The following is an 11,279-nucleotide window of genomic DNA, read 5'->3' as shown; positions in this document are numbered from 1 at the left end:
AATCTGGCTGTGGGTTGGAGAGGGCAGTTTTACTACATACTGCCAAAAAACACAGCACAATGTCTCCACCGTCCCTGAGCTCTTCCGGGACATGCCCACTCAGCCCCCCTCCCCGGCCGCCCCTTGGATTCCAGCACTCCCCACTGGATCCCAGTTGAGAGGGGAAGAAGGATCAAGAGCAAGTCCAGAGGCCTGACACGTATATTTTTTATGTGCGTATATATGTAAATATATATGTATTTACGCATTTAGGTATCCACTCACCGCCCCCCCCATCTCACTCTGAGTAGTAGCCGAACCGCCCTGATAGTGCTGAGAACACAAAACGGGTTTTCTCAGCCAGATTGTGCGTCCACACGTGCGAAGCGCAGAGCCAGACCACAACTGAACTCGAGGAACGGCCCGTGGGACGGAGCAGCGATTGCGCGCGGCTCGGACTGCAAGGAGCCGGCACACCCCGCGAAGGCCGCCCTTCTGGTTTCGTGCTTCGGCCTCCGCGTCCCCGGTCTCCCCGGACCCGCCACGTCCCTGATTGGGCCGTTTAGAGTCGCACCTGCCGGCGGGGACCCGGGGGAGCCGCGTTGCCACGGGCGGCCTGGCGCACGAGGGGGGGAGCCGCTGGCGCAGAAGCCGCCCGCATCGCATCATGAACGGGGTGGCCGGGGCAGCCCGCAAGGGCGCCGAGGCTGCGCGCTCCGAGACGGCCGACCCCAAGGCCCCGCGGTAAACGGGGCGCGGGGGGGGCGCGGGGGAGGCTCCACCGGCCTTGGGCAGGCGCCCGGGAGCAGGTCCCGCGGAGGAGGCCGAGGGCCAGCCGGGGAAAGCCCTCGGGAGCCTGGGCAGGGGGAGCGCGGGGTCTCTGGCGGGACCGGGGGGCTTCGCAGCTCCCGGCGGGCTTCCACAGGGAAAGGGCGCGCCGAGGCAACCGCAGCCGCGCCAGCTGCTCCCCTTCCACCTGCGTGCCCGGGGCGGGCCAGCACCGGCGGCCGCTGCCGCCCCCCAGATATGCGGTGAAGTCGCCCCGGAGGGAGCCCCTCTCTTTCCTTAATCCAGAGCAGTGGCAGCGGGTCAGGGCGAGGCCGAGCCTGGGGCAGCTTTTCACCCTGAAGTCTCTGCTTCGGATTGGTGGTTCAGCGGCTGGGAAGCTTGTAAGCCGCCCTGAGTCTTCGGAGAAGGGCGGGATATAAATGGAATTAAAATAAAAAAAACAGCAGCTCCTCTCAATTGCCTGACCTGCGAAATGGGCCAACTTGGGTCGTTTCTGTGTCCCGGTCTAAGGCCAATTGCGAGCAGGAAAAGGAATTCAGAGCGTTCCAGCCCTCCGAAGGCCTTTCTTCTGGGCAAGATTGCGAGGCCAGGGAGAAGCTGCCCCAGCCCCGGTCTTCTGCCACACCTCTGGGCAGCCTGGCACACAGAGCCATGCCAGAAGCCACTCCCCCTCTTCCCCAGGCCAGCCTCCTCCCCTCCCCCAAATAGCCCCAGAAGCGGCAATGGGCAGGGCCCAAGGGCTCCTCCGTGAACGGCAGCTTTGGGGTTTCTCCAGTTCAGGCTGCTCCAGCCCCACAGAGAAGCCTGCCGGGTGGGGGGCGGGGGGGGGAGAGAGACTGAAAAGAGCAGGAGTCTCTGGGTGAGAACCAGCAGAGCCCCGAGGATATTCCTCAATATTCCTGTTATTCCTCAATCAACCACCTCCATTGCGCTGATCCTCCACTGGGGGCCCACAACCCCATCTTTAGCAGCAGGAGCAGATGGCCCAATCCCAGTTGGGTGAGATGGTCCCCCAAGTGACAAGTGACCTTGCCCCATTGCCATGAAGGGCCCCTTCTCTCTCTCTCTCTCTCTCTCTCTCTCTCTGCTTTTTCCTCCCCTCCTCCAGCGAGGACTCGGGCAGTAGGACTTGCATCCTGGACCCCTCTGGCGATAAATATTACTACTGGCTGATCCTGATGGTGCCCCCCATCCTCTACAACTGGGTCATCCTCATCTGCAGGTAGGGTGCTGAAGGGGGCGGGGAGGGTCTGCCCCCCACGAAGTGCCAAGCACGGATAAGCTCCTGAACTGCCTGCAAAGTCAGCAGAGGGCCGAGAAGAAGCCCGTGGAATCCCCCCTCCCCGTGAAAGGAGGACATTTTTACCAGCAAGCCAGGAGCAGGTGGGAAGAGAAGAAGAGCTGCACGGCCCCTCTGGGGTGCGGGGGGGGGGGAGGAGGAAGGAAGGAAGGGGTGGCTGGCCCGGAGCAGGAGGTCCCTTGCCTGGGGCACGCCAAGAAGGCAGAGCAGCGGGCAGGCCTCTGGGGGTGGGGGGGCTGCAGAATGGAGATGGCGGCTCAGCCAGGGTGGGAGGGAGGGAGGGAGGAAGGGAGCGTGGCCAGTTCCCTGCCTTGGGCGGGGCGGGGGGGGGGGGGCTCAGCCGTCTCCTCTCCTCCCCAGGTTCTGCTTCCCCGAACTGCAGCAGAGGTACCTGCTGCTCTGGCTGGCCTTGGACTACCTCTGCGACCTGCTCTACCTGATGGACATTGTGGTGCATTTCCATACTGGTCAGTCCAGCAGTTGGGGGCCCTGGGCAGGGGAGTTAGGCTGGCTGTCCTGTCCCCACCACATGCTGCTGCCCACGGCCAAGGGGGAGGAGGGCCTGGGAAGGGGGGGCGGCCCTTGGACAGAGACCTTCCCGCTCTCCCCCCACGGAGGGCTGTCTCTCATTGTTGCTGACCTCCCCACTGAGTGGGCTGGGCCACCTCCCCTCCCCTACACTTTGCCTGGGCCTTTGTCGACTCTGAACACATCCAGGGCAGAGTTGCCAGACCCCAGGCAGATCTTCATGCGAAATGCTTGGGGGTCTTTGGAAGCCCAAGGCCCGGGGTATTGGGGGGGGGAATCCAGGGCCGGCTGAAACTTGGGATCGCACACCTGAAGCTCTGGGTTGTGATTCCTGCCCCTGAAGGCTTTGCAGATACCCCACAGACACACACACACTCTCAGCTCTGCACCCTCAGGATGCCGTGGCACAGCATGATCCCTGTGGGAGGAGACGGAATCTGCACCATGGGGGGGACAGTTCCCGAAGAGCTCTCCTCAAAGACCAGCCAGATCACCCATTGAATCAGCTGGGGGGGGGCAGTGGCGGGCTGTGCCTGTGCTTGCTTCCTAATGTATGTGATCCAACTCAAAGGGACTCTGGGAAAAACCCCTCCTCCCCCCTCCCGCATTCTTGTCTGGGGCGGGAGAGAAGCCAGGCATGCCAGACTTCCTAACCCCCAAGGAGAAGACTGGGCCACAGAATCTGGAAACCGATATGGGGGAATCTTTCTAGCTCAGGGTTGAAGTGAGGGGGACCCCTCAAAAGTCTGGGCAGCTTCAGGAGTGCTGAGCCCTCTTGGCTGCCCAGGTTGACAGCCCCCAGGATCCTGGGAGATTTGCCTCCAAAAGGAATACCAAGCAGTTCAGAGGTTATAAAAACATTCAGCTCTCTCTCTCTCTCTCTCTCTCTCTCTCTCTCTCTCTCTCTCTCTCTCTCACACACACACACACACACACACACACACACACACACACAGACACAGACACACACAGACACACACACACACACACACACACACACACAGCTTCTTCGATTCCAAATGCTTTGCAAATGGTCAGCCAGCAGAGGGCGCCCTTTAACGGTATACAAATACAAAGCCAGCAAAAAAAAAAAGCAGCGGGGCTGCATCTCCAGAATACGTGCAACATAACCCCCCCCCCCGCCATCCGACCCCCACCCAGGTCTTCCTGGATTTCCAGCTGGGGGGGGAACCAGTGAGATCTCTGGCAGGGTGATGTCTCCAAGGAGAGGAGCCGCAACAGGGGACACTGTCCTAAGGGTCCAGGCTGAATTGGGCCTGGATCCCAACTGGTTACCAGTGAAGAGACCTCACTGTAGTTCGGCTGCTGCTGACCCCCCCCCCGCCCAGCCAGCCCCCGAACCCTGCGCTGTGGGCCAGGGGTGTTTTCTGGGTGGTGCACTTTTGCCAGGGCCTTCTGACCCCCAAAGGCCCACAGCCGGCATACCAGCCACAGCCGAGCGTCTCGACCACGGCTGACGCAGCAGGAGCTGGGAGATGAAGAGAACCGGGGGGGGGGGTGTTTCCAGGCTGGCACTGCCCACTGTGAAAGGAGCATAATGCCATCCACCTGGGCTGATGGCCCGCCAAGGGGCCATCCTGCTCACGTGGCCCTGTCTTTCTACAAGGGGCTGGGGGCGGTGCACCCCCAATATGCTGGGGAGCACTCAGGCAGCGATCAAGGGGGCGCCCATCCTATGCCTTCACTTTGGACCGAAAGAGCTCCAGCTCCTCATTTAGCCGAGCCCCCCCACACACACCTTCTCCAGAATCCTCCCGCCAAGGGCTAGACCAGGGGGGAGGTCCAGCTGGATCAAGGCAGGCAGTGACTCTCCCTTCCTCAGAAGGCCGATCGCGTCTCCTATCTGGACACACACAGTTGCCCAGAGAAGCCAGCTGGGTCCGGCCCACGGCCCGGGAAGGGGAGGGGGGCTCCTGTGCACCTCCTTGGTCTCTCCAAGCAATCTTGCCAGAGGCGAGGGCAGAGCGAGTTGCTCAGGGACTTTCCTCATCTTCCGAGGGACCCGCTCACAGGTAGCAGCCCACCACCAGCAGCCAGGGCTGTGGAGGGGAGCTCTCTGGGGTGCTGGGGTGGTGCAGCAGAGCGGCTCCCCCAGCCCTTAGCCAAACACCTATCCCCTCTGCTGCCCCCCTCCCGCATGCTGATGCCCCCCCTCCTTCCTCTGCTAGGCTTCCTGGAAGACGGGTCCCTGGTTCAAGACCGCACCCAGATCTCCCGAAGGTACCGCCGCTCCTCGGCTTTCCTGTGGGACTTCCTCTCCGTGCTGCCCACTGACCTCCTCTACCTGTACGTGGGGCTGGGCCAGCCAGCAGTCCGAGCCAACCGCTTCCTGCGGAGCCCCCGGTTGTTTGAGGCCTTCGACCGCATCGAGACCCGCACGGCGCACCCGAACTCCTTCCGCATCTCCAAGCTGATGCTCTACGTCTTCGTCACCATCCACTGGAACAGCTGCGTCTACTTCGCGCTCTCTGGCTTCATCGGCTTCGGCACAGACGAGTGGGTCTACCCCAACCGCAGCCTGCCCGGCTTTGACCAGCTCCTTCGCCAGTACCTCTACAGCTTCTACTTCTCCACCCTCATCCTGACCACGGTGGGCGACACCCCCATGCCCCAGCGGGAGGAGGAGTTCCTCTTCATGGCCATCGACTTCCTCCTGGCCGTCATGGGCTTCGCCACCATCATGGGCAGCATGACGTCCGTCATCTCCAACATGAACCAAGCGGACAGGTCCTTCTACCCGAACTACGACCTGGTGAAGGACTACCTGCACTCGCAGCCGGTCAGCCGGCAGCTGCAGCACCGGGTGGTCGACTGGCAGCAGCACCTGCAGATGAATAAGAAGATGACCAACGAGCTGCAGATCCTCCAGCACCTGCCCGAGCGCCTGCGAGCCGAGGTGGCCATCAGCGTCCACCTGCCCACCCTCCGGAAAGTCCAGATCTTCCAGAACTGCGAGCAGAGCCTGCTGGAGGAGCTGGTGCTCAAGCTGAAGCCGCAGGTCTACAGCCCCGGGGAGTACGTGTGCCGGAAGGGGGACATCGGCCGGGAGATGTACTTCATCCGCGAAGGGCAGCTGGCCGTGGTGGCAGACGATGGCGTGACCCAGTACGCTGTGCTGGGGGAGGGGCTGTACTTTGGAGAGATCAGCATCATCAGCATCAAAGGTGAGGGGAGGGGGAGGGGAGGGATCCCCTGGCGTACCACTTGAGCTGCAGAGGAGCAGACACCCCCCACTTGAGAACCCTGAATCCTTCCTTTGGGGGTTGAAGACTGTCTGTTGCATCTCTTTGTTCAGGTCCTCCAACAGTTCAGGGGTTCCACCTGCGGCTTCTCATTGACCAGATGGGGAGGTGCCTCCTGAGGTCATGACAGCTGAGAATCGGGGAGATGACCTGGGGCGGGGGGTGGAAACCTGGCCCTTTTATGACTTGTGGACTTCAACACCCAGAGTTCCTGAACCTGCCATGCTGACTCAGGAATTCTGGGAGTTGAAGCCCGCAGTTCATAAAAGAGCTAAGGTTGCCTATCTGTGACCTGGGGGGGGGGGAGTTTGTAAGAGCCATGGCATAAGCAAAGGGGGCTGAAACATCCTTTAAGTCTTGGGAAAGAAGATAATGTTTGGAAGTGGCTCAGACAGACCCCTCCCTGATTTAAGGAGCATTGTCAGGCTTAGCTCAAGAATGACTCAAAACCACCTAGCCGAGATTCAGTTTGTTGTCTGCATGCGCCATACAGGCAGAATCTTGCCGGACTAAACCCTGGCTACCCTCACTCTAACAGTTTCTTATCTTGGGAGATCCTGGGCTACCCTAAATCTCTTCCCCTTCACACATCCAGCTCCAGACTGTGCGGTCTCTTGCCTCACCCCCCCTTCCCTGAAATCCACCCCTCCTCCCTGGGAACCTGGTGCGTTACTGCGGTCCGTCACAGGCAGGAGGGGAGGTGAAGCCCAGAGAGGCTTGGGAGACTCAATTGCCACTGCCTCTCTCGGAGCCTAGTTCTGGTCTTCCCATGGTTGGTGTCTGTGGCCTGGCCTGGTCTACCTCGAAGGGCTGAAAGGGAATTCCCCAAAGTCAGCCAGAAATGAGAAACAGCCCTGGGCTCAGTTCTAGCTTCATGGGGGAAATGTCCCCTCTTTGTGGAGGGTGGGCCAGTTCTAGGTCTGCACGTGACCGGCCAGGCGCCCGGGGGAAGGACCCTCCTCATGATCCTCTGGACCCCAGAAGCTAACTAAAGAAACCACAGTCTGTGGTGTAAGCTGGGTAATTGAGTTGTGTTGACCAGGACCACCCAGATCTGCAAGAAGCACTTGAGGAGCATGCGAGGGAAACGTCCCCGCAGCCCCCACGGCTTCAGCTGCGGTCTCAGCGCGTGCAGAAGCCCCTCCCGACGCTTCCTCCCCTCTCCCAGGGAACCAGTCCGGGAACCGCCGTACAGCCAACATCAAAAGCATCGGCTACTCGGACCTCTTCTGCCTCTCCAAGGAGGACCTCAAGGAGGTGCTGGCCGAGTTCCCCAATGCCAAGGCGGTGATGGAGGCCAAGGGTCGGGAGATCCTGCTCAAGATGAACAAGCTGGACGTCAATGCCGAGGCGGCCGAGATCGCCCAGCAGCAGGAGGAGGAGCGGCGGACGGCGGCCCTGGAAGAGGGGCTGGACGCCCTGCAGACCAAGCTGGCCCGCGTCCTGGCGGGGCTGGAGTCCAGCGCCTTCAAGGTGGCCCTGCGCCTGGAGCGCCTGGAGTGGCAGCTGCTGGTCTGGGGGGAGGGGGAGGTGGGGGGCGCAGAGGAAGGGACCGAGGCCTAGGTGTCCCCCCCGCACCCCTTAATCAGCTGGCCTGGGGGCTGCAGCCCTGCTTGCCCAGGGCCGGCCGGGGATGGGCACTTTTCCCTTTTCCTCCTGGGTCTGGGGTCTTCCACTTCAGTGGAGGGGGGCAGGAAGGGAGGCTGGCTGGAAAGCCACACACTGCAACGTCCCCTGTGTGCAGGCTGTGTTGGAGGGGAATCCTGACCCAACAACTGCATCCCTCCCGCCCGCCTGTTTTCATGAGTGGGGGAGGAGGAGAGACAGGCACAGAGCGGCCCCAGGGCTCCCCTAGGGGTCTTGGAGGGGGGCAGCCAATGAAGAAGCCGTGCCTGCAGCCTCAGGGCCTTTGTGGATTCCTGTAATGTAAGGCTGGCAAGGGCCCTTGGAGGTCATCTAGCCCAGCCACGGCTAGAGGGTGATATTCTGGGCCTGTCTTCAGAGGGGAGTCCTTGCCCTGACCGCAGTCGGCAGCCACCGTTTCAAAGAATTCCTCCCATTCGCTCTAGGACAGGGATGGCCCAGACTGCAACCCGAAACCCACTTACGTATCCTCGGGTGCCGGGTGGACGTGGCCCGTTGGGTGGGCGTGGCTGCAGGGGTAATGGGAGACTGGGTGGGACTAAAAAGTCCAATTAATCAATTCCAACTTTGCGAGATCTTTTTTTTTCTCCACGAGAAGTTGATTGATTGATTCATTGAACCTTTTTTTTTTTTTTGCACACGGCAGCGGAGGCCTAAAGCAAAAAGTTTTATGAAACCCAACTGAAGGCCTAGGACTAAGACGATGGGGTGCGTGCCCACAGAGAGGGCTCTGCATGCCACCTGTAGCACACGTGCCATAGGTTCGCCACCACGGCTCTAGGAAATCCCTCAAATTCTCAACACCCCTCCCCCCCAGGTCTCCAACCCTTCTGGGCCCTGGTCACTTTCCTTGCTCCCCCTGTGGGGGTCCTGGGCAGAGCAAGATGGAGGTCAAAGGTCAGGCGAGTCCCCTGGCCACCCTGCACCTTAGCAGCCCTCGGCCACCTGGGCCCATGAGGGTGGGGGGAACTGGCCTGGGTCCTGTGGTCAAGGCACTTTGGCCATGCTGCTCTTGGGAACTGGCCCACTGCTGTTCCAGAGGGGGTGGGAAGAGAGGTATACACAGTATGGACTTTGTAATACTTGCAATATGGTTTTTGTAGTACTGTTGCACTAGTTAACTAACATGGGTTTTCTGGAATTTTAATCAGCCTTTCATATGTATTGCTAATAACTTGCCATAAGCCTTAACTTTCAAGAAGAATGTAAAGAAGCCTTTTCTTTTAGAAACTAGGACTGGCCAAAGTGTTTGGTACGTAGTAAATAAAATACTTTTCATTTTCTGCTCTCCCCAAGCTTCCACAAACAAAGCACTGTGAATGTATCTTTACCAATGGTTTTTTTCCCCCTTTGCAAATGGTCCTTTTATTCAGAATACAACGCTCTTTTCAGCTCTAACGCTTGCGCATTATTAGATGTCTAATTTTTCATGACATAACTGGACAGATGGCTTTTCCTAATCCAATCAACTTTTACCTTGAAGTTTTTTTTGTTTTTGCGCAAACTATAAAAAAGAAATGCAATCTATGTTCTGGGTTCTCTCTCTTGTAAAAGGGAATTCTTTTTGTCTTGGAGGGCTCCAAATAAATAAAAAATTAAAGGGTCCTCAAGTCATAGAACATAGAAGAGCAGAGTTGGAAGGGACCTTCTAGTCCAGGGGTCCCCAACCCCCGGTCTGTGGACCGGTACCGGGCTGTGGTATGCCAGCAACCGGGCCGCGAAGACAAAGCCCCATCTGTGGGATGCAGTCAGCAAACAAAACCACGGAAAAACCTTTCTCCGTGGAACTGGTCCCTGGTGCCCCAAAGGTTGGGGACCTGTGTTCTAGTCCCACCCTCTGCTCGAGCAGGAGAGCCTGTTCCTTTCCAGACAAGTGGCTGTCCAGTCTCTTTGAAAACGGCACAGGTTCTCCTGCTTGAGCAGGGGTCTGGACTAGAAGACCTCCAAGGTCCCTTCCAGCTCTACCCTATTCTAAAACCTCCAGTAATGGAGCAGCCAGAACTTCTGGAGGCAACTTCCGTTCCACTGGTTACTTGTTCTCCCTGCTAGGAATTGTCTCCTTAGTTCCGGGTTGCTTCTCTCCTTGGTTAGTTTCCCTCCGTTGCTTCTTGTCCTGCCTTCTTCAGGGGCTTTGGAGAAGAGGTGGACCCCTTCGTCTTTGTAGAGGACCCTCGGATACTGGAAGACTGCTGCACTGTCTCCCCTGGTCCTTTCTTTCATTCGACCAGACCTACCCCATTCCCGTAACCGTCCTTCCTACGTTTTAGCCTCCAGGCCCCCTGATCGCTTTTGTTGCTCTTCTCTGCACGAGTCCCCGTATTTTCTTGGGGTCCAACAAACTGAGACAAGAACCTGGGGACCCTTTTGGACATCAGAGTCAGCCCCTTTCAGAGTCCAGCCAAGGAGAGGAAAGGAGACACCCCCCACCTCCCACCCCCCGTCTGCTCGCCTGGGCTGCTCCCTTCGCGTTGGCTTTGCATTTGGCCAGCCTTTCCCACCCCTGGGGTTGCTGAAGAGGTGCAGCTTCAGATTTGCGGCCTCTGAGCGGAAACGAGCAGTGGTGGGATTCAGTTCGGCCGAACCGGTAGCTAATTTTTTCGCTGTCCAGGCCCAGAATGGACTTCCGGAAGCGGCATCCACACGTATTGTTCACATATTTGAATCCCACCGCTGGTAACGAGCCCCCCTTGTTTGTGAGCTCCAAAGGTCCCGGGAATTTAAGGAGCCTGCAATAAAGTCAGGGAGACCAAAGGCAGGAGAGGCGCAACCCAGAATGTTGCGTTTCGCTGGATAAGAACGATTTTTCGTCTGGATGCACCTAATTTGTTTTCCTGCTTTGCTCTCCCTTGATTTTTTAAAGCGTGCGTCAGCCCTGGTCACCTGGAGCCAGGCAGCCTCTAAATTGTATAAATGAGCACAAATGTAATTCCTGATTTTGGCCAGGGACAGCATTTTTAGGATGAAAGTTTCTTCCCCTCCTGAAGGCTGATGGGTTCTGGAAGTCAAGTCTTCTGCAGATGAAATGCACTGATGAAGCCCCTGGCATTTCTCTCCGTTGTCTGTTTATTTAGAGAGTCAGACAATGACCTTGATGGCGATATGCAAGCGCTGTTGCCAAGGCAACGAGGGGAAAACATTTCTTAATGTCCGGAACATCCAGAGAACATTCAAAAGTGGCTCCGATGGACAAACAACACCCCCCAGTTCACTGAATTGGAAAGAGCAGGGGAGGCATCATCTGATTTCCAAAATTCATTTCTTGCATCCAAAGCAGCTTTAGGCTTTCTCCGGAGTTGATCTCTTGGCCTGGTCTACCTCGAGGGGCCGAGGTGTTTTGGTCGGGGTGCCCAGCTGTGGGGCCAAGGGGGGACACGCCTTGGCCATTCAGAGAAACCCCGCAGGTTTGGCTGGGTGTCCACACCAGAAGGGGGGGGGCAGGCATAGATTGTGCTGAGCGGGGGAGGGGGTGGCCGGACACTGGGGAGACCTGAGGCTCATTTCCCCGTAAAATAAAACTGGGAGGAACACGCAATGCCTGCCTCCCTTTCAGACCCTCAGAGGAATGGAAGACCCTCCCCCATTTCATCCAATGAGCCTTAAGGCAGCGGCAGTGACGGAAGAACCCACAATCCTGGTGGAGTCCAAAGACACACACACATCCTTTTGGCTTTGCAGGAAGGGGCCCTTCCTGGGGGCGGAGGGCCTGGGCACCAGCTGTGCAAGACAGGGGCCTGGATTTTTTCTCCCCCCCCCCCCCGTGGGCTTTGTGCTGCCCT

General features: G+C 58.6%; 1 protein-coding gene across 1 annotated transcript; it reads left to right on the top strand.

Moving 5' to 3' along the window:
- Window positions 1-1,490: 1,490 nt before the first annotated feature.
- On the top strand, window positions 1,491-7,422 carry CNGA4 (cyclic nucleotide gated channel subunit alpha 4; the record flags this gene model as incomplete). Its single annotated transcript, XM_083362580.1, has 5 exons — window positions 1,491-1,579; window positions 1,877-1,990; window positions 2,429-2,535; window positions 4,786-5,781; window positions 7,028-7,422. 5 exons carry the CDS (start codon window positions 1,491-1,493, stop codon window positions 7,420-7,422), a joined length of 1,701 nt encoding a protein of 566 aa, XP_083218706.1.
- Between the last annotated feature and the right edge of the window lie 3,857 nt (window positions 7,423-11,279).

This window comes from Vipera ursinii (genome assembly GCF_947247035.1).
Source record: "Vipera ursinii genome assembly, chromosome: 4".
NCBI lineage: Eukaryota > Metazoa > Chordata > Lepidosauria > Squamata > Viperidae > Vipera > Vipera ursinii.
The sequence above is the reverse complement of the archived record's forward strand: the minus strand, read 5'-3'. Positions and strand labels throughout refer to the sequence as shown.